The 24,087-nt window shown below is 41.6% G+C and overlaps 1 protein-coding gene across 18 annotated transcripts in view; it reads right to left on the reverse strand.

Annotated features, from left to right (window-relative positions):
• MAGI1 (membrane associated guanylate kinase, WW and PDZ domain containing 1) overlaps positions 1-24,087 on the reverse strand; it is a 331,771-nt gene that overhangs the window by 73,365 nt on the left and 234,319 nt on the right. For 16 of the 18 annotated variants that reach the window (XM_030458149.1, XM_030458151.1, XM_030458156.1 and 13 more), the window contains exons 3-5: positions 16,258-16,377; positions 3,999-4,205; positions 1,097-1,307 (exon numbers count right to left, since the gene is read on the reverse strand). In XM_030458149.1, coding sequence (XP_030314009.1) covers positions 1,097-1,307; positions 3,999-4,205; positions 16,258-16,377 — 538 coding nt within the window. The remainder of the gene's footprint in view (positions 1-1,096; positions 1,308-3,998; positions 4,206-16,257; positions 16,378-24,087) is intronic. The other 2 variants (XM_030458150.1, XM_030458141.1) reach the window with 1 other exon arrangement.

The following is a 24,087-nucleotide window of genomic DNA, read 5'->3' on the forward strand; positions in this document are numbered from 1 at the left end:
TTTTTTTACACCAGCCCTTTCCCAGCTGGTGAAAAGCTGCTGCTGTGCTCCCAGTTCTCCCAGCTCCTCAGATCTTCTGGCAATCTTCTCTCATGTGTTCCCCTGACACTGCAGCCAAGGGAAAGCCTGCTCTGATGAACCTTTTCTTGGTCATCTCCAAAAGTCCCCTTCTCCTGCTGATGGAGCAGGACTGCTTCCCCTCACTGCCCTAATCCAGCATAATTCTCTCAAGTACCAGAAGGGGCATTAGCAGAGAAGGTTTTTCTATTAACTGGCCACTGGCTTCCAGGGCACAGATGATCTCGGTTTTCAAGACCTTATTAAACAGACCATCAAATCCAAAATCAATTCTTCACCCCTTTTCTCTTCTTGGGAAGCTAAGGGCTTGAGTTTCAAAGGCTAATTGAATTTTAATGTTTAGCTAAATTCTGTGCAAGAAATCTTCTCCACTAATAGGTCCCCTTTTATAAGTTACTCCTAACTCAATAAATCTAGACAAGTATAATTAGAGACTATTAGTTATGGCATGAAAAAAATCAATATCATCATAAAACTGCTGACAGCACTCAGCTCTTAGGCAAAGTCTGTAGAACATGAGGTACTTCATGCTATTCCAAATTTACAATGCCTGCTCTGCACTGAGCTATGTCTTCTGCAATCCACTGGAGCATGCTAACACATTGGGCCCATTTGTTCTGATGGGAACACAACACACAAAGTCCATTCCCCCTGAGCAGATGACCAGAGGAATCCTCTCTGCTGCATTATGCCCAAGAGGCAGGCTCCAGAAATGAAGTCTCAGCCCTTTCAATTAAAAGCTTTCATTCTACCCATGAAAACAACTGGCCCATGTTTTATGTGTCTGTTGCTTTTTTAAGCACTCTCCTAAAACAACCTTTGAACTCAGGAGTAATTTGGATGTTAATGCAATCAGCAAACCCAATGGCCCTTCATAAGCAGTAAAGAACTTACAGCTCTCCACCATAACCACACACTAAATATTTAATACACACAAAAAAAATGCATCCCTGGAGGTTTACTTATGCCCAGAGAGGAGGAGAAAAGATAGAATGAGAACAAGCAAAATGGGCTTTACTCTATAAAATAGACTTCTCCATTCTCCGTGTAGGCCATCTCCCAGTTTTCCGGCAGAGGACCTAGGTTATCCTCAGCAGAAGGAGGTAGGTATTGAGGGAGGTTCTGAGATGGTTCCGTGGTGGGAAGGTTGGTGTGGCTCTCAATCGTGGATGGCAGGGCTGTCTCTCTCACGATGCGCGTGTTGTGCTCGTCCTGGTCACCAGACTCTGCTGCAGAATAAACAAAGGCAAATAAAAAAAAAAAAAAAAAAAAAAATGGAAAATCGGTCCTTTTCTCCTCCCTTTTGCTTCTCTGAGTTTATCCTCATGATTTTTCCTTGCCTCGCTTTTCAATTCACAGGACACAGCTACAGATGAATCTAGGGCAGAGACTCTGCAGCTTTTTTGCCAGCAGGGTTGAGCTGGCTTTGCCCACCCCCCCTCTGCCAGCCAGCCCCTTGCCAGCACAAATCAGAAGCTGTGATCAGCTCCTGTGTTTGCTCTAATAGGCCCTGCTGAGCCTTCCAAAGCTGGCTGAGGCCAGGGCTCACTGATGGAGATGAGTTCAATGGGCTCCTGAGCTGGCTTATAGGTTCACTCCTGCAGTGCCAACCGCAGGACAAGGATTAGGGGAATAAAATTTCCTGTTTGAAGAGTGATCAAAAGGGGAGATTTTTGCTGTTGCAGAAGGTAGGCAGAAGCTCAGTCAACAAGCTACTGGTGAATGTCTTTACTTGCAGCGTGTTTTTTAAATTAAAATATTAAAATGAATGCCAGCATTACACCATGTGTCCACATGTTGCTGCTCACTAATGCCTGTTCCAGTTGTCTGAGGAGGTTTATTCCATGGTTTATCATTGTATCCTCCAGCCAGAGTCACCCAGGTGTATTTTATGATGTATCTGGCCCTTCTCTGTCTAAGGAAATATTTCTGATGCTTATACCCATCCAGTTTGGAGCTGAACTGCTGAAACACTGCTGCTCATTCCCTCCATCCCTAATCACAGTAGATGCTTGCCACAAACCAGGTCTGTGCCCAGAACTTCCTCACGCAGAGGTTTTGGCAACAACAGCCACATTCTAAAATTTGCCCTGTGTCTAACCAAAGGGATTCTTTTCTAGTTCTTGAAGGTGCTGAAAATTGATGGCAGTATTTCTGAACCACCTGAGACCCTCAGTTTCCAACAGCAGACAACAGCCTGAACAAAAGACAGAGATCAGTGTCACATTCTGCCAAGTCTACAGGCAGTGGGACTGAAAGGGTTTCACAGCCAAGACCTTGCCTCAGCTCTCCAGACTGGAGACCACTGACATCCTAACTCACAGCCACAGCCTCAGGTTTTGGGGGCTCATTAACTGCAGCTCCTGGGCTGTTTCTATTCTGTGCACTGCCTTAACAATACTGAAAATAATAAACAGAGAGAAGAGGGAAGAAAAAGATCCAGACTATAGCAGCATCCTTAGTTGCCTGCTTTCTAGTGTTCCTGGCATTCAATAGTTTTAGGTAGAAGCTGACAAGATAAAAAAGCATGAATGAAACATTGCCAGCTTAGGATTGCAAGTGTAAACATGCCAAAGTCTGGAGAACACAAGTCACCATGAGGTCTCCTAAGGAAGCAGGAGCATTTTAATATGGCTAGCACAGTTACAGGTGAAATAAGCATAAAGAATCACTTTGGTATATGAGAAATAACTCTTGATTCTGTGCCCATTTAATTGAGGCAAGGGGATGGGTGTGTGATAACCGCAACAGATGAGCTGCATCTTCCAGCATTTCATCTGGTGAAGGAAAAATCAAAAGAGAAATGATGCTTGAGTTGGGTCAGGGGCACCAAACTGACCATGGGCAGCAGGAGGTCAAACAGCTTTCTCCCCAGATTAGATCCTGTGACAAGGGCTGAGGCTGCCACCATCTCACAGTATGTGAGAAACTATGCTCAGTGCAAAATTTTGTAAAGGAACTGGTAAGCAAAGACAGAAACTCCAGCCTGGGAGGGATTAAGCCAGCCAGGAGTGACTTGGATGGGAAATATGTAACACGTAACAGCCAACCAAAGCACAACCCTCGAAGCCACACAAGAGTTTGGCTTGAAGGAGGACAAACCAAATGTCAGCATAAATAATTTTAAAGCTTTAAACAAATGTTAGAGCCAGGACAACTCATTAGAGACCAGGAAGGAAAGCTGTCGTGGTCATAGGAAGCAATCAGAGGACAAAGGACTAGTGATGGAGAGCATCCACAGCAAGTAGCTATAAAAGACATGAATGTGTGGGTAATGCTACTTGCTAAGTATCTATCACAAAAAAAACTTGGAAGAGTCATTCAGGGCTTGAAACTGAGCTGAATAACAAGTGTTCTAATAATTAGCAAATACTAGGATTGTAGACATTGGGAAGAGCTCTTTTGCTCCTCAGAGCTTCACAAACTTCCAGTATTTCTGTAGAAATTCAACTGATCTCCAGTAGTATTTTGCTGGAAGGTAACCAAAAGATACTCAGAGGACTTACAATATGTATGTGATGAGTATCTCTAGGTGCAAGGAAAAGATAGCAACATATTTTGGAATGAACAATAATTAATTTCAAATGTATCCATGTTGAGCTATTTCATACTGTTTATAATGACTGGAAGCATCAACCATAGCTCAGCTCTTCCTTGACCTTTCTGCAGCTAATGGATTTCAGCTTTTCCCCAGTGCTTTCTTATCATGCTCGGTCCCACAAGGTTTTTTTAGAAGACACAATTGTGCATGTGATTGTCCATACCCAGACATCTGCCATCCCAGAGTTGCTGGCCAGTTCTGCCTGGGATTGACAGCTTTGCAGGAAACCCAGTAAAACTTAAAAAAAAAAACAACAAACCCACCTCCAAAAATCTACCCCACATACCATAACCGATGGACTGTAATATTTTCATTTTACCTGTGAAGCTACTGCTCATTTCAGGTACATCATCCTCTTCCTCATTCTCTGTATGCACTATGCCAGCATTTTGCATATCATTGTAGGATTTGGTTCGCTTTGGAGTCGACTGCTTGGAGCCAGACTGCAGGTTTTGCAAAGCATCGGTGGAAGTCACTTTCCCACTGAGGGGCTGGCTGGGAGGCTTGGGTGTTCCATAATAGTTACCTAGGCAATAGAAACACATTTGCATCTTCAAAAGAGAGCAGTTTATAGCAACAAGTTTCCTATTTTATTTTCTTTTCGGTTCCATCAAAATCAGTGTCTCACCCCACGAGTAAGGAAATAAATAAACTAACACAGCCATTCCCGTTTTCAGGAAGAGAGGGGGGGGGGGCATATTTCAGGTCTAGAGCAGACATAGAAATATTTCTTGCCTTTTAAGTTACTCTTGTTGAATCTAAAAGGAGAAGCAATGGTTGCATTGTTTAGGTGCACTGAGCGTACAAGGGCTAAAACAAAAGGCAGTCATGGTGAAGAGCAAAACTTCATCTCATTACATCTGAATTTCAATTAGTAGCCGTTTTACATGTGTGCACCCACACAATGCTGTGGCAGATCTGGAGTGCACCCTGCAGAAAATAAAAAATTCATGACTGCTATCACCCGGAGAAGTGATGAAAGGCTCGATAGCCTGCTTTAATACACAGGTTCTTTTAGGGTGGGTGTTGCATTTAAAAAGCAAAAAATTCTTCTTGCTCGAAAAGAAACTTTTACAAAGAAGAGAAAAGGAAAGGTACGTGGTAGTGCTTTCTTCAAAGAGGAGGCAGGAGTTGGGTCAGCCTGGGTAGAAGTGAACAACCAGACCATAAAGCAAAATTTAAAGGGATAAAGATGCACCCAGAGTTATGCAAACACAAAGCTCTTGGTGCAAACAGTGAAAAGTGCTTGGGATGCTTCATTGTCATTTCAAGTGACCATAGAAGAAACAAAGGATTAGCACAGGTTCATTGACACCAGAACCCCATGGAATTATTTCACTGCTCCTGTTTCACTTCATCTCAGGCACTAAAATACTGCCTGATTTGCCCTGAAATAGTCCATAGGAACCCTCAGGTATGGAATTGCCTCCCACAGCACTCGCATTACAGAAATTTCAACCTTTTTTACTTTTGGTTTGTTTTTGCATTTTTTACTTCTTACACAATTATCTTTGAAATACAACACTTTTTTAATAAGATTCCCCAAATTTTTCTTCTCAGGAATTCTTCTTAATTTTTACTTGCCACCTTTTGGTACCAAGTGTAGATTTTAAAATTCTCCCTATGCTTCCTGGCAGGACAAAACATAAAGAATGCCCTCCTATAGAATGCCCCTTCAACTGGGGGAGCAGCACAAAACTCTTCTATAATATACACTTACACATTTGATTACATTCTCCATTTATCTTCATAGGCTATGTATAACCTAAAAGCACTGTTTTTCATTTTTTCAGTACATAATTACATCCTACATTTAATATCCATTCCCCAGAAAGTGTCTGTGTCCCTTTATTACCCGTTACAGTAGATGGAAACCAGACGCCAAAGGCAGAAGTACAAAAGCACTTCAAAACCTCATCCATGCTATAAAAGATTTTTTAATTATTATTATTTTTATACATATGCATGCCTATTTTTGTTGCAGAAGAACATATACTGAGTCATGACACAGAGTTTAAAGTCAGCCAAGCAGCTCTGTGTGGACCTGTTCCTGTTACACAGTAGCTCCACTCATCCAGCTCCTTTTATACTGCTCAGCCATCACAAGTTTGAGGTTCAAAATAACATATCCTTATCCCAGCCTGGAAGTACTAGTTGTTTATCTCATGTCCTCTTTAGCAGAACTGTCTTTTCCATTTCAGTATCCAAGTCCCTTGCAAGCCTGAAGCTGTGTGAAGCTTCAGAGTAAGACCATGGGCATCACGAGTGTCCCAGCCTGTGACAGTGGAAGATCTCCTGACATTTCAGGAGAAAGAAAGGGCAACCAGGAATCACCCTGGCTGACAGAGTCCATCTGGGAAGACCACTTTGGACATACATTGCTGTTTTTCCACTTCACTGCCTTCCAAGAGGAAAATGAGTCTTTCTTATAGAGCTGAGGCTGGAGAAGTCAGAGGAGCTCCTACCTCCGTGCTTCTCCAGCTGGAGTACTAGGACAGCAACACGTGCAGGTTTGTTTGAACAAGGTGTGTTGAAGCCTGTGTACAACGTCGTGGATTCAGCTCCAGAGGAGCAGCAACACTCTGCAACACTTTCATCTTATGCTCATCATTTCAGAATCTTAAATGTACATTGATGCATAATTTATAGGGAGGAGGAAAATATTTCTTCTGGAAAGAGCCTCTAATGGGGATGGAGGCTCTTGAAGCAGGTTGCTGTCTCTGCTAGAGAAATGATTCTTCTGCTCTACATACTGCGGGGCTATTTTCTATATAAAGAGGAAGAACAGGGGGGGCAGAGAGAAAAGCTAAAATTAAAAGGTAGGCGTGCAGAAAAAGGATAATCAGCTCTGCTCCTGTGTTGTCCCTGTCTGGTGTTTCTCCTAAGGAATGTTGCTCCTTTTGGGGGGTTGGCTTGGGGTTGTTTATTTGCTTTTCTTCTTTCCCCAGACAAAATGTGTGTTTTCCAAAGATGTTAACTGCTAAGCAGAGAGAGCCATGTGAGTGCTATAGACAGGAGAACAGCTCTTATTTCTGGCACTGCACGTCACTGTCTGATGTGATATATATTTCAGGTCTGCTGCAAAGGGTTGAATCTTTTTGTGATGAATGCAACACAGTGAGTGGAGTGGAGTGGATCTGTAGATGTTGCTTGTGTGGGGGGTATTTCTCCCAGACAAGAACAGAAGCACAGATGTTACCATCCCTCCACCAATTACAGAGAAATACTTGATTATATCTTTGAGTTCTGGTCCTCTTCAGTTCTTCTAGTAACAAGCAAGGCTGGAGTTCCTAACAGTCCACAGAGAGCTATTTCTCAGCAGAAAAACAGATTTTTCTAAAGTATTTAGTATTTGCTTGCACCAAAATCATTGGTCACATTTCAAATCTGCCACGGTTGTTGATACTACTATTAATGATTATTTTCTCTAACATAGAGCAAATATGAACCTGAAACAGAGCATGGATATGCATGCATGGGTTTTGTTTTCCAGATTATGGGAAATGCAGCCACTGAAGCTGAACTTTTCTTTTTCTTCCACAGGAGGCAGATTCAGCTTGAATCAATATTAAAAAAAAAACCAAACAACAAAACCACAGCTCTTCCTTCAGATTCACAGAAGGACAGAGAGATTTGGGAAACAACCCAGATCATGATGAAGAACTGGAAAAAGAAGCTCCAACCCAGCTTCCAGGTGACATGGAGAATGAGAGAAAATGAAAATAATCTCTTTTATTCATTTGCTGGATGCAGTCAGATCTATTTCTCCTCTCTAAGCATTTCTTTTTGAAGACATGGCATGTGGGCCTGGGTATGGAGGCAGACACATCAATAAGAAGGGATTTGCACTTAAAATTATCATCAAAATTAATGTTTAATCCTAGAAATTCAAAAGAGAAAATATTTACCCTGTGACTCAGAAATCCAAACGTGCACCATTAACAACAGAGAGCGAGCAGCCCAGCAAGATTTTTAAAACACTCAGACTTGACATTATTTGTTCAAATTAAATCTGTCAATGTTTATGAAAAAACACACATTTAAAAATATGCTTTAACAGTATTTTGTGAGCCACTTGTAAGCCTAAAGAAGGGGCTAACTTCATAGCCAGTGTAATTTGCACTGAATATCCAATCAGCTCTAATTATTAACAGCACGTTACATGTGCATACACAAGCATCTGTCATCCCAGAGGATCCCAAAACATTTTCTCAAGTCAGCACAGTAGTTATAGGAGGACTCCCTGGGGTCCTCAGCTCCCCCAATGGCTCAGGTGAAGCTCTGCAGAACTTCTGAGGACAATATCCCTAATGTCACATCTCAGAATTGGAAAAGAGCAGCCTGTGTCCCAGGTGAAGGAGATGTCTTGATGGAGATAGCAGTAAACCTCTGCTTTACTGTGGGAATGCTGGTTATGAAGCAGCCAGGATGGCAGAAACAGCACTTTCCCATGTCAGAATTCCTATGGGAAACAGGCTCCTAAGCTTTATCATCTTCTCAATCATTGGCTCCTGCCTACAGCAACTAAATTAATAGCTAATAATAATGCATTCACTCAGCAGATGCTCATACCATTAAGTGAATTCCTTGTCACCACCTCTGCCTAACCCTTATTTTATTAATTCCCCAAGTGCTTAAAGCTTATTTAACCACAACCGAAATGCAATGGCAGCTTTTACAGCCACAACCACGACTCTGTCCTTGCCCTGCCACTGGAGAGAGTGCACAAAAATAACAATAATAATGACAAAACCAGAGCAGCTATTTGGGATGAGTTGATTTCTTTTCATCTCCTTATCTCTAAGTGTCAGCAGCTTCCACATTTTAGCATCACACATAGCAATTAGGCTTTGGTAACAGCTAATCACAACAATAAGACAAGTACTCATCATGGTAACACTTCTTCCTCTGCCAATTTAAGCAGTAATCACAATCGATGGGAGCAATCTACAGCAGCTCCTACCCTGTCCTGCAGCTTAGGAATTAAAGCAATGCTGTCAACTAAGGGAACTTTTAGAAACCTTGCTGGAACAGAAAACTTTTCTTATATTGCAAAATAGCAAAACATTCTTATTAAATAATCCCTTTTGGAGGCAACGTGTTCACAGACAGCCTTAGAGTTGTGATGTGACCTGGAAACTGAAACTTAATTCACAAAAATACACCAAGTAGCTACCCTTAAGTAAAATAACTACAAACCTAATACATAAAAACTTTTGACAATCACCATTCAATTTGAGCTCAAAAGATCCCATCCATCCAAGATGCTCTTTCTGGAATGGGTGGAAATGCACAAGAACAGACACACAACCTCAAGGGATCTAAAGTGGAATGGATATAGGATGAGATGTTTCACCCTTCAGAGAGGGAAGATGAGAGCACTGAGGCTGCTGGGTTAGGGACAGGGCAGCAGAGCTGACATGGAGAAAGAAGGCAGAAGAGCTGTGTTTAGAGCCAAGCATGACTTTAAGCATAATCCTAATGATACAAAATCAGTTGAAAAATATGCTCCTAAAGCTATATTTCAGTTACTTTAATCTGCAGATGTTGCCTTTGCTGCAGCTATCCCCTTTTTCTTCTGGGGAAGAGAATTTGCCTTGCTTTTCTGGTGTGAAGAGATTTAGGCCTGAGACTGGGAGTGCATTTATCTCTCAGGAAACTACTGAGCAGAGTTCTTGCAGTTCTGAATTTACTGATGCCTACTGAGAGGCATAATTTTGCAATTAAAAAAAAACAAAATAAGAAACTCAAAAGCTTCTGTGTAGAAGAGAGGATCCTGTGTCCACAAGAAGTGCATCTCATCTTCAAAGCCACAATTCTGTGTTAATAAGGAGTCCATTAATAGCACATGTTTTTAAAAAGCAGTTTACAGCTTACTGTATTGATGCAAATGGGTATTTTGGGAGAGAAACATGGAGATAAGCAGCAAAATTAAGCAAGGCCTTGACACAAAGACTTTAAATGCAATTATTAATGTCATTGTTTTCATTTTTGAGATGCAGCCCTTCTTCTCTGCATTGCAGAAGAATCAAAACAATTGACCCCTAATTTTAGCAGAAGAGCCTCTGCTCAGCTAATCCAGGAATAGTGCTTGGGTCTGATTAGCAGAGGATGGATGGGTTCCTGGGAGCAGAGCTCCTGCCACACTGTTTTGTCTGTTCTCTTCCCAGATCACATTCTGCTACAGATTTCTACATTCAGATGACAGATCTGGCTGCTGTCTGTGGGATTCACCTAGCTGCAACTGCACATTGATTAGCAAGTGCCTGGAGGAAATTCAGAGTATCCAGGCAACCAGGAGGCAGCAGCAGATACAGCATCTGGATCGGAAGCAAAACACAGGCAATGAAAGAGATCTCCAAGAAACTAACCTGCAAATATATGCAAATCCAATTTGCTTTAAGTGTGAGATTCTCTGTCAATTTTTACAGTTATTAATGGCAAGACTAACTGAGAGATCACTCCGAGTTCTAGTCAAAATGCTACAATAGGCACATTTCAATGTATGCCTAAAATGCAATATATATTCCTATTGGTGTCCTTAGGGGCAATGACAGCACAGCAGAAAGTCACCTATAGGTCAAATTAGTCTCATTTATTCTGATTTTTCCCATTTCAATACCAGTAGGTATTGCCACATGCTATTATTGGCTCTCATGTACATTTACCTCCAAGTACATTTGATGCATGGAAAATTTCTGACAGTCCAAACCAAAGCAAAGATACTTGAAGCGACACATAAGCAGTAAGATCTCAGGAGCATGGAGCAGGAGATGGCTGTGAAAGTTTAGGATGCTTCCTGAGCCCTGCTGTGTTAGGGCAATTGTTATATCTACGTGTAAATAGATAAAAAATATTCACAGGGAACATAAATAAAATGCAAGGTATGTACAGAGAATACAGCAGAAGCAGACCACACCCTGCCCAGTAAAAGGCTGTAGGAATAAAGCCATTGCAAAATGCAACCCTTTTTCTTGCAAATTATTAAATACAAACACACTCTCTCTCTCCATGAGGATGTGTCCCATTATTCCCCCTCACCTCCCCAGAACATGCACATCCCCAGGGTGTGAATATCACAGCTCTCCAGCAGGGAAATACCCCAGCTCCCAGAGGATGGGCTGTACCCTGGAGGTGAAGGGCTGCTGGCTGCAAAGGGAACTTCACAGCATCAGCCAGGAGTAGCCAGTTCTAGAAACATTCCTGAGCACACTCAGTTCCAAGAAATAATGCCAAAATGTGCCTGGCTGCCATCTATAAATGGACCACTCTGACTACCCTTCAACACATCTGACTGCAGTTAGAGAGTAAATGATGCCTTAAAATAACCTAAAATCTAATTTGGGAGAAGACCAACCAACTCACCATTTCCTTTTTGCCAGAGGTGCCTGAGAACAACATCCTCCCCTCAAGGTTTGTGATTTAAGATGCATTGAGAAACAGTGAAAAGCAGGAGAAAAGCAAATGAACAATTCCAGATGAAACTCACAATGGAAAACTTTCTGAATATGCACAAAAAGAAAATCAGGACTTCCACAGGATATTCAAAACCACTCTAAAACCCTTTCAGATATATAAAGATTTGCTTTTAGAGAAAGAGAGTTACTCAGCTGCCACTCTATAGAATGAAGCACTGTTCTCAAAGGACACTTCAAGCATAGCAGTACTCATTCTCAACACTGGTAGTAGTGTACATACACAAGAACTTGCTTTTTTCTTCACTAGTGGTTGAAAAACAATAATAAAAAGAAAGCAAAGTGTCAAAAGTGAAAGGTCAGACCAGATGATCTAGCAGGTTGTTCTCCAACCTGAACAATCCTATGATTCTAGGAAAAGTTAAAGAAAGAAATCTTGCTGCAGTGCCTAGGTGACAATAAGTGGACGTTTGATATAATACATTGTAATGGTGCTAAAGGAGCCACTATGAGATATTGGGTCATCTGTGGTATGGAGACATTAATAAGCAGATCTCATCTTATTAAGCAGCACATGTTCCTAAGCATGGATTTCAAGGGTTGGACCCGATGATCTCTGAGGTCCCTTCCAACCCAGTCAATTCTATGATTCTATGATTCCATGGACATCCTCAGCACAAGCCACCTTCACTTTCCCAATTTTCCCATCATGTTCTGCAGGCCACACACACACAGCACTCAGCTCAAGGCTGTATGAGGCTGGCAAGATGCAGAAGAGCAGCAAAGAAAATGCAGCCATTTTGCTAATGGAAACAGGGAGTGGGGCTGCTGCAGTGAAACCCAAGCAGAGCTAGCACATCAGATAAATGAGGCTAAAGGTATCTTGATTTGAAGCATGTTGCTGAATACACCTCTCTACTTCAGCTGAAATTCTAACTGCACTATTAAGGTAATTTATTACACTCATTAAGTACCACAATCGGAGACCCTGTCTACAGTAGCTAGTTTTATACACTTTAAAAATGTTAGAAAGTCACCCCATTACATCTTAGTCATGAGACTAATGCAGATTACTTATTACTTCTCTCGGCAATCACAAAATGCTTGTTCTGAGAATGAAAGATGATGCCTTGACAATAATACTCTAAAATGTAATAACCCTTCATATGTTATAAAGTGAAGCTCTTTTTCTTTTGAGGATCACCAAGTGCCAGGCAGGCATTCATTAATACAGCCTTGCCAGACCCTGGTGACACAGCCATCCCCATTCAAACCTCAGCCACCATGTGATGTCCCCCCGCATCCCTGCACAGCTCCCACCCTCACTGCTGCAGTCACTACAGCCTCTGAAATTCCAGGGCTTCCACTCTCTCCCTTCTATTTGTAACAGGAGATAGCTGCAGACACAGGGTATCTGCTGAAATATTAATGAAGAGAGAAGTAAGTGTTTTAATATTCTCCAGGCCAGTAACTTGAAGCACTGAGCAGTCACCTGATTTGCCTGGGGCCACTCAGCAGCTGGGGAAGAAATGGGAATGAAATCCAGACACTGTGGTTCTGTTCAAAACAGTCCTCCCTTGGGGTCCCTCTGAGAGCCCACAATTCAAATGCAGAAGTAATTGCTAAATAATTAGTAACCTACACAATTACTTTCATGCATCCATCAGTATTTCATGCCCTGAAGGATCAGTCAGTAAATGCCTGAACTTACAGTTATCATGGTTTCCTATCCACCAGAAGGCCCAGACAACGTGCAGTTTAAAAAAGATTATTCCTTCCTAATAATTCTTATCAATGGGACTGCAAAAAGCACCAATCCCTTGTCAGCATCACAGCTTTGCCCAGGTCTTCCATGATTTCAGCTCCAACTCCTGTATTCACAGGAAAAACATGTAGCTTTTATCAGGGGAGAAAAGAAGTTCCTAGCCTATATGGTTAAGAATCAGTGTGTTAAAACTGGAACTGAAAACCTCAGGAATTAAAGCTTGGAACTCCCCTTCCTACCTGATCAGGAGCATTTTGGGTGCAGAACACACCAGGAATGAAAGGGGACCAGAAAAGCACTCTGTATTCACTGGGATGTGAACCAAAAAGTGCCTAGAGAAACTATCTGCAGTGCACCAGAAGAAATAGTAATAACTTTTTGCAAGCCCAGTAGGTAGGCAACACCTTTTCTGTACAATTCAGCTTGCAGTTCCTCTCCCTTTTCAATCAGAGCACTTCCAAAACCCAGGTTTTTCTTTCAAAACTTGATGCACTTTCCTTTTCTGGTTTCCAGCTGTTCTCTTCTTCTTGTTCTTTATTCTTTCCAAATCAATAGTATCCATAACAGCACCAGACTCCTGCATGTTATTCCTCTTCTGCCAATTTTCTGTGTTCCAGTCTTTCTCCCCTGCAGTTCCCTTCAATAATTGTTACTAAACAAATGCTCCTGTTACACCAACTCTTCCAAGGTTTTTCCCAACAGCAGTGCCCTTATCCGAGTGGCTTTATGCCTTCCAGAGGCAAACAGATATCTTCCAGTAATTCCAAACATGGTGTCTGGGTTGTTTGGGTCAGAAATATGGAGCATTCATCTATTTTCCTCATTCCCACATGCGGATGCTTAGGAATTAAGCAGGAACATGATCCCAAACCACCACCCTGCTCAGACCACACGAGCTTGCAGCTGCCAAGCACATTAAAACTCCCCCTACTAGTATCAGTACTTCTCCATTTCATAGCACTCTCCTTCCTTCAATTCTAAATTATACAATTACATTATAATTAAAAGTAACTCTTATCACTGGAATTGCTTGATTCCTACTCAGTAAAACAGGTAGCATTATTATTAATAAAAGGTATTTTTACCTTTATTTTTTATTAAAAGGCATTAAAGGTATTTTATCCTTCTACAGAGAAAAAGATATTTCCTTTTGCTGGGTTTCATCCTTCTGGTGTAGAATAAGCCATTGCTGGCAGGGTCAAAAACACAATCGGTTTCATAATAGTGTTAGATTTAAAACAAAACCCAAACCAAATACACATACAAAAAAAAACCCAACAAAAAAACCCAACAGAAAAAAAACCAAACAGTAAAATGCAGCATAAAACATGACAATCAAAGTGATCTAAAATGATAAAGCTGGGAAGTAACAGAGACTTGGACATTTGAAGTCTAACTTATTTTGTAGGCTTTTGGAGACTGGGCTTTTTTTTTTCAGACAAAACTGCTGGTGATACCAGCAGACTGCAAATCACACCATCGTCCAAGCTCTAATCAAGACCAACACTGTCTTGATCAATACAGTCATAAAATAAGATTTTCAAAAAAAGTATAACAAAGCCATTAAAGAAATCTCAGGAGGCAGCAAAATAATTTCTTGAAGCTGTAAGTGAAAAATGAACATTATTTATTTCACATTACAATCAAATAGTAATGTGTCTTGATGCATATGTGCACACATGCATCATCATTATTTGCTTTATTTCTATTGATCTTTCCCTCCATGGGCCAGCTGTCCAGAACCACTATGCACCAGTGTCACTGATGTCAGTGGGGAAAGTGGCTTCTCAGCACTACTGACAAATTATCCCTTTAAAGTTCAGACACTTCTCTCACCCAAAGAAATGAAATACACGTTCAGCTTGGGAGATAGCAACCTCATCTTCAGCAACTCAAAAGAGCAACCCACAAAACCTCAGCAATTCAGCTGCTGTTGCATATAATCACATAAGCAATGCAATGACCACGTTACAGCTGTCTCAGGTGGGTACAGAATTTCCTGAAAACTAATTCCCAGCATGTCCCAGGAGCCAGCTCAGAGACAGGTACCTATTTTGCCTTTCCAAATGGAAAGGTCACCAGAACAAACAGGATCAGGAAGCAGTGGTGAGGCAGTTCAGCTGATCTATTTTGAGCACCATGACAAAGAAAACTAATTTAGTGTTATAATTAGAAACATAGAGAGGAAAAAGCTCATTTTGGAGAAGTGCTGCTACTGGAATGTTAGTACTGGTGCTGATGAAGCTAATCAGCTCAGAGAGGTAGAAGAGTAAAACCAAATTATACATTTAGCATCTTCATGAAAACCAGGTTTGACACTGCAATTTTCTGCAGTTAGTAAGAAGGTCAAGGTTTAAAGGTGACCTTACAAGGGAGTTTTTAAATTAAACAAATAGTGTTTCAGGGTTTTTTTAGAGCTTGAAAACCAAAACCACATCACAATCTTTTTTTTTCATATTTGATGACTACATGTCAAAGGATATCAGGAATTTGTGCATAGTTCATATTTTAAGATGTATTTTCTTATTAATGGTCAAAAAAATGATATGAAAAAGCTGAAGTACACTGGAAGGACTTTGAAACCTTTAACATATTTATTTTCACTGGCTTCTCAAGAGCCAGTGAATGCTCTTTAGGGAAAATGGAAAAAAAAAAAGAAACAAGGAGGAAAAACCTGCCCCATCGCAGAAGAGGTTTTCATTCTAAAGGAGATACAGGTTGCAGGCTCAGTTACACAGATCCTATTGTGTACCTACATACAGCCTATTTGCCTTGCATTTTCTTGGAAGTCAAAGCTCTCTTTTTCTTGCTCTCATCCTAGTGACATTTCAGTGCCCCTTGGCTGTCTCAGTGCTGTTGTTCATAAAGCTGTTTTGTAAAAAGGATCAACACCATGTCCCAAGCTAGAAGTAATTATCCAAGAAGAAAGGGGGAAAAAAAAAAAAAAAAAGAAACCCAAAAGCAGTGAATTGGGTTGCTATAGAGTGAGACACAATAGAGTCATGAAGAACCATACTTAAAGAAGATGAAGGGAAAGGGAGACAGCAGGAGGGAAGAAAAAGTGAACAAGGAGATGGGCTATAGCAGATACACTGAAAAAATACATTTTCATCATTTTCATTCACTGCCACACTGTTTCCCCTCAGTGATTTGTATTTCATATTGGATTCTCCTGGTCCATTGATAATAATCTTCTGAGGCAGTTAATGTAAAGGGAAAAGACAAAAAGACATATTTACCAATACCTAAATTCTCTCAGGGTACTTGGAGAAAAGAGAAGGAGAGCATTAGGATAGAAAGTGAGGTTCTGACTCGAACTTGTTAACTTCAGTGAGAGTGATGCAAGTCTGCTGTCCTACCATGGTTAAAGTGGGTTTTCACTGCCCATGGCTCCATACCTTCATAAGTTCCTACTTCCAGAAGGGTCCCACTTCTCTCCAACTCCAAAAACTCCTCCACAGTCAGAAAGTTATAGTCCACACCAGGCACTTCTCCTTCTCTCGGAGGGCGGGTTGTGCCTGAAAGGAAAAATTATCATGTTAATGTAGCTGTTTTCTTATCAAGATATAAAAATTACAATTAAAACATTTCATAAAGACCCAGCAGTATCTGTAAAATACAATTCAGTGACCTACACAGAAAGCAGTGTCAAGAGTTCAGTTCGAAGTCAGGGATCACAGGTTGTGGCAGTACCAGTTGTTACACCCAGTGACAATGTTTTTAGTACTCCCTGAAAGACTCCCTGGCAAATAAACCTCTCCTATCACATGCAGAAACACAGCTGGAAGAGTTTGGTATCTGGGAATATGCCAGCAATTACCTTCCTGTCACTAGCACAGTCGAGAGATGTGAAGTACAAATACTTCACTAAAATTACAATCTGTATTCTCAGATAAGGCAATTTCTTTCTAGATTCTGTTTATCTCACCAAACACACTTTCACAGCATAAAGATCTTTTTTCCATTATTTTTTTTCATAATATTTTATCTCTCTTTATGCTATTATTATTTGTTTACCATTAAAAAGTAATGTAAGGCCATTCTGATGCACCATTCATATATGCTCACTGAAGAGACAAGCTGCAAACCCTTCTCCTAGAAACTCATCTACAAGCTCTTTCCAATTTATGAAATACTTTTTATTTTGAATAATAATTCACACCAAATCTTTCTCTAGCACTCGACAATTTAAATTTAAATAGTATCCATGGAAAATGGGCTCTGATCACTGCTACTCTGTCAGCTCTGAAACTCTTCTCCCTTTTGACAAATTTACAGCCCTTTGAAGCATGCAAGATGAGTTGTTCCATGACTTTTTGCTAAGATGGCTTGGGCCACTGCATGTAGGTCACTGAGCACAGCTTAATTGATTAGGACCAATTTCTGTTCAATAGCTTTTATTTTCCATTACTTTGGAAGCTAGGAGATGGTTGAGTTCTATACATCTGAAATTAAATATAAAAGATTTACAGATGGTACAGGAAAGTGAACTTTACAGAAGACAGAGCAGTGTTAGAGGGTTGGAGGTGTCCGAGTAGTGTGGCCACAACCAATCTGCTGGCTTGGGAATAACATTAGTGATGTGGAAACCATACCTAACATTTAATGAAGCATGATTTCTCACTGCTGTGGGACTCTTCTGGCCCCTGGGCAGTGCCTTCTCAGTGCATACAATTCCTGAAACTCTCTATAAAAGGACAGAAGTATAAAGAAGCTGAGCTTCTGGAAATTAGTTGGGAAGATTCCAGCTCTCAGAAGTTGAAAGAGCACAAATTTACCATGCCTGCATCTGGCAAATGTTTTCCTCAAGTGCCAGGGAAGCGGAAAGCCTGCTTATACCCTATTCATCTGAGAGACTGCTCAAGAAGTCAGTCTTAACAAAGTGACACCCTTGAAAGACTATCACTACGTTAATTTCCTTGACAGACATCCACTTTCTCTCACATCCCTCATTTTTTGTTTTAAAATAGAATCTCTCTCTTTTTTTATAATTTACCATCAGCCAGCTTATAAATTCCTGTGCTTTGTCTACCATTACTGGTCTTGAAGCTTTGTGAATGGGTGAAGGTAGTAGGAGGAAAAGCAAAGAAAAGGGGATGGAAATGATGATGGATATCTTCACCCCACTAGCAGAATTACTCATCTCTATTTGAAATATTCAAGTTTGCATTCTTTGAATTCTTGAATCCATACAGTTAAGACTACAATGAGTTTTACTGTAACAGATGAGAGAAGCTTTTCACAGATCTAGGGCAGATGAATACTGGAACTGTACCACATACCTCTCTCTGCCTGAGTGCCTGAATTTCCATCTAAAGGCAACTAGTGAGACTGAAAGGGCGATACCCATGGAGGTCCTTCCCTGACATGCAAGGAGCACTCAGGATGAAGGGGCACAGCTTGGGTGCAGCACCTCCTCCCTGAGCACCAGCATTGCTGTGAGTGTTCAGGCAGTGAGGATTCTCACTGGGGCATCATCACTTTTGACCCCTACAAGGTTCCTTTTAAATCAAGAAGTAAGAAGGAAGAAGGAAAAGCAGTATGAATGTCCAGTTCTGGGCCCCTCAGTTCAGGAAGGAGATTGCGGTCCCGGAGCGGGTCCAAAGGAGGGCAACGAGGCTGGTGAAGGGATCCAGCACAAGTCCTATGAAGTGAGGCTGAGGGAGCTGGGGGTGTTCAGGCTGGAGAAGAGGAGGCTCTGAGGAGACCTCATCGCTCTCTACAACTCCCTGAAAGGAGGTTGGAGCCAGGGGGGGGTTGGGCTCTTTTCCCAGGCAACTCTCAGCAAGACAAGAGGGCATGGTCTTAAGTTGTGCCAGGGGAGGTTTAGGTTGGATATTAGAAAGAATTTCTTTATTTCACTCAGAGGGTGATCAGACATTGGAATGGGCTGCCCAGGGAAGTAGTGGATTCTCCATCCCTGGAGATATTTAAAAAGAGACTGGATGTGGCACTCAGTGCCATGGTCTGGGAACCGCAGCAGTAGTGGATCAAGGGTTGGACTTGATGATCTCTGAGGTCCCTTCCAACCCAGCCAATTCTATGATTCTATGATTCAAGGACATGCTGAAGCTGTCCTATGCTTGGAATTACAGAATTATACTCTGTAGCACTCCCTCATCCAAAGCACCAGTCAAATGTCACGCTGAGCCACGCCATCTGAATGACAAAGATGGGGACAGATTTCTTCTCAATAATTGAACAACACAAATTCATGAGACACAAAGATCAGGGAACTCCAGGACTCAGTTTATCTTTGAAAGCCCTCTTCTCTTTATATGTATCTTCCCACAGAGAGTATTTATTAATCATTTTTTTTCCTTCTGAATTTTTCTAGCGGCGAAATTGCAGTCAGCAGTTTAGCGCTGGCTGCCTATCCGACGTGACAATTATATCCCTGCCATAATTCCGCTGAGCCAATTTAATGGATCTATTTGTTTCATCTCAGTGTTCTTAATTTCCTGAATGTGTTCAAGTCGAGAAATCACAGATGTGCTTGCTGTCAGCACGACTGCTTCCAACACACACCGAACGCATCAGGGCCGCCAAGTTGCCGCCTATCCGAGAAACGTGACATCACAGAGATAACATTTGTCACCTCCAGTAACATACAGAGGGAAAAATAAAAACTACACTGGTTCGGGTACCTTACCCGGGTGAAGGCAAAACACCAAACTAGCTGTCTGGAGCAAAGATTGCTTGCAGATGCTCGGGCTGTTGTTATCCGGCTTCACATCTGAGCAAGTGTTACTGAAGGGAAATCAGGGAGGCAGGGGGAGGGGAAAACCCCGCCTCCGTTTTTCTTGTAGCAGAATGACAGGCTGCCGGCTGGACACACGCCTGGCAGATGGCATTTCAAAGAGTTTTCAGGAACCATCTGGGATGTGTACAATGATTACAAACCACACTTACAACAAAGCCAGAAGGGTTGCTTCACGGGGAGGGTGAGGAGGGGGGCAGAAAGAAAGGGGGAAAGAAAAGAAACCCAAGAGGCTCGTAAGCAAACTTGAGGACTTTTCTCAGGCACAGGGTGCTGAGAATTATCAGCAAATTCCACCCAGAGCACTCCCATGGCCTGAAACAACTGCTCGACTGATGTCCACACAGCCCAACAACATCCCAGAATAAACTCCAAACTGTAATTAAGTCTCCTGTCATTAATGTAACTTAATTGTGTGCCAAATATACTATGTGGGCCCTCCCACCCCCTTTAAATTGCATTTCAGCATCCTTACCACAGGATGATCACCACTGAAGTAGAGGGCTATGGAGATGATTGTAGTGTTATATCACAGCTAAGAGCAAATCACTGCTAATGGGAGAATTAATTGAGCACAAGGAGTGCTGTAGAAGGCCCAAACAGAAGTTGAGATACTCCAATAGAAAAGGAGAGTCGATCATATTTAAATACATTAACCTGCCTGCCATGTTTGCTCTGAAATATTAAGTGGCATCCTATCTTATTTGATGGCATTTCTAGGCATTGCAATTTGATGGCAATATCTAGGTAGCAATTCAGCTCATTCATCTGAGATATGTCCCAATGTGACTAGCTCAGAATTGCAAATCTTACAAGAAGGAACTGAAGGAGAAATCAAGTGGTTACTGACTCCTTCTGCCCATTTGATGGTTCATGAACTTTCACTCTTATTTGGCTAGAATATCCCACAACATACAAATCTAGTTAGAGACATTAAATTCACAGGGGAATTACTCAAAACTTCTGCAACCATAGCAGACTAAGAAAAGAAATAAATAAAAATATGGCTATTGGTCCGCATTGTAAATTACACCTTTTCTCCCTTGGTCAGGGAAGTAAAAGTACATATGAGTGGCTCAGTTGCCAGGTGACATTTGCCCAGCTCTTGGCTTGGTTATCACACTCAAGATAATTGCATCTCATGTTATTCATGCACCACCAATACTTGGGCCACAGAAGATGGATCTTGTCAGGGGCTGGACACCCAGCCTGAGAAATGGCTTACAGACACAGGTGAGCTTTTTCAATCAGAGCCTAGTGCTGTGTTTAAGCTCACTAAATTAAAACTTGTCATCCACGCCTAGAATAACTGGACTGCAGCTCTGATGTACTGATGACTATCAACTATTAATCTGAATAATTTAATTTCCCATTTAAAAGACAAATAGCTGCTGCTGTTGTGTTGCCTATCAAACACGCTGACAATTACCCAACATGAACCTCAATTACAGTATGGCCAGATTGTTAATATGTGATTCAGGGGCTGTTAAACTCCTTATCAATCTAGGGAGGCCTAATGTTAGGCTGTTAATAGCCAATGATACCCTGCTGCTAAATTAATCAGAATCTTGCTTATTGTAATATAAAAATAAGACTTCAAAGGGGCTGTAGTCACTTCAATTATTTTCTTGTTAAAACAAAAACAGTTCTTGAGCAGTAAATCTCTTAGCAGTCACCAATACAGCCCCTAGCAAGTAATTCAGAAGTTGACTTCTCAAGTGCAGAACACCCACACCTCCCGATTTACAAAGCAATGATTTCTGCAGACTCCTCATCCACTTCCACTGGCTGGCAGCAGTAACCTGCTGAGCCACCAAAACACAGCTGACCACACCACAAATAGTTTGCTTCTCATCTTCACTGACCAGTTTATCTTAAAATGACACATAATGTGGGAGCTGTAGACTCAGAGTAATGATGCAGTTGCTACAACCGTATTTCGTACAGTCTCAGGTCACTAGTGGTTACCACAGGTGAGTGGAACTGTAGTAAATAAGGTTTTAATGGGAAGAGTACAGGGATGCTTAGGGCTGACAAAGCTGCAGTGTAAAGTAGTGGTGTGGGGGTTTGCTGAGAGGCTGCAGGTGAGTTAGGAGGAAGGATGCCATTGCTCTCAGGCTGATAACTTTGTTCATTCAACAAGAAGAGACTTCTCCCATCACCTACACTGAAAAAAACGCCTCAGCTTCCAAGCAAGAAACCATCTTAGGAAAACAATCTTAGCCCCTTTTTCCACTGCACACTGCTTATAGGTCACCTTCTTCCCTCGTGTCCCAGGCTAACTTGCAGAGCCTGTTTTGGCTTTTTGGTGCCAGATAACTGGAAGGCAGGGCAAACCCCACAGATCTGCTAATGGCAAGCAGAGAAAGGGAAAGACAGAGACAAACTGACTCCAGAAGAGGCAACCTGATTAACAGCCAAGCTTGAGGCAGAACTTATCTGCAGCATAATATTGGAAACAGCCTTATCTACATTAACAAAAAAGTGTAACCTATCTGTAAGAAAACATTTTCCACAGAACTACTTCATCTGGGGTTATCCAGACTAAAACTACTATTTTTTAAAATAGCAGCAGAAGGTTTTGTATTTAGACCCTGTTATGCTATCCATTATATAAGTGAGTGTCCCCAGTTACCTGTGGCAAGGGAGGTAAGGAATAATTTATAGTTGTAACTACATAAAAATACAGGAGCTTCAGAGTGGCTTGGTCTGTTACAACCCAAACATGCCCAACTTATAAATACAACTTTCTCCTGAAACTGGAAACTCAGGAAGATCATTCCAGGATTTTAAATGCTGTCTGCCCCTCCTCTACAGCCTTTGACCTGATACCTACAAGCCACAAGAACACAAACAAGCATTCAGAGTGTCTCAGTGGCAAAATAGAAACCCAGTCCAAAGGAGAACTTGGTCTGTCACTAGAAATTAATTCACAGCTCTGCTAATGATGTCTGGGCAGGAACAGATGCTGATCTACTCTTCCTGGCCACACAGATAACTGAAGTACTTAAAGCAAAATTTCTGTCACTGTGGTCAGCATGAATGAGTGATTGAACCCAGAAAAGAGCTGACCAAGGCAAACCTGTCTTTTCTACAGACACATTTCAGAGAGAAATACATTTTGTGGCTGTGGTGTATAGTACTTCCTTCTCTAGAGGAAAACAGAAGGGGATTTGTACAAAGATCTCAATGTCTCTTCTACCATCCTTTCCAGCAACACCAAGTGGTCAAAGCTGGATCCCAGAGCAGCAAGTGGAGACAATCCCTTCTTGCTTAAAGAGGGGACACACACACAAGGAAGGGCAGCTCAACCCTCAGTGCACATCAAAGCCTCTCCCCCTCTTTCCTAGGCTGAAACTCCTGTTTCAACTCCAGTTGCATCTCTCTGTCCCTTTCTCCCAGAGCAGCACTGACTACCTGGAGCCTCCCTGGAGAAATGGTTCAGCCAAGCAGCACAGCAACAGCTTGGGCATTCTATACTCTCCAGGCAGCAAATTTATTTTTGTCCTATCTAAATCTATTTGTGGTACTCCTGTAGCCTTAGCTGCTAGCAAATAAGAACACTGATAATCTTTAACACATTATCCTCATAAAGTTTGGAAGTAGAGAACGTGGATTCATTTCCATTTTGTAGCACAGACCCAGGTTCTCAAAGGACTTCAAGAGCCCAATTCTGGAGAAATCAGTGGGATTTAGGAAACCCTACAGATCAGGATCAGAGCCTGACAGATTAAGAGGGACAAAAATAACTTGCTGCTGTGTTGGGGCTTTGCAAGCTCATTTGTATGGGTTGTGGAACACCACACCATGGCCAATTCAGCATGATGGGAGCCACTCTTGACTGTAATACTGATTTAAAAGAAGCTGATAATTACCTGATGACTAGAAGAACTAATGGTGAGAAACCTGCCATAGTCCCCAAGAAAGCCACTTTAGAAAGACCTATTTAAGGTCAAATATTCAAAAACAGAAGCACCTTTCTGACCCAGGAAAGTCCCACTGATGATGTGCTACTGTTGTGTGGCAGATAATGGAGCTGTAACATCTTCATGTGTCCTTCAGAGCATTCATTTGCCTTTTCCTAAGGAGAAAAGAGCACTCTGGCATCAAATAAAACATAAATAATAAATGTTCTTGGGTTTGCAATGAAAGCAGCTTGTCTTCTGGATCTCTCTGTGAGTGGTTGTGGTTACCTCAGCAGACGACTGCAGCCGAATCCCTCTCATTTCCCATGAGGTTGGACACCCAGCAAGAAGATTAAACTTCATGAACTAATGAGTTTGCCATTAATCCTGTGTTCCTGGAGTCCAACAGCATGACATCCACTAATTTAAACTGTGAACTGATGATGAAAAAGTAAATCATGTAACCTTCTTGGTGAGAAGACCTTAGCTGTAACTATGCCCAATTTTATTCTTTCTAATACACGGATTAGTGTAATAGAGTGTAATTTTATAAATAAATAAAG

The sequence above is a fragment of the Calypte anna genome, chromosome 12 (genome assembly GCF_003957555.1).
Source record: "Calypte anna isolate BGI_N300 chromosome 12, bCalAnn1_v1.p, whole genome shotgun sequence".
In the NCBI taxonomy this organism is placed as follows: Eukaryota; Metazoa; Chordata; class Aves; order Apodiformes; family Trochilidae; genus Calypte; species Calypte anna.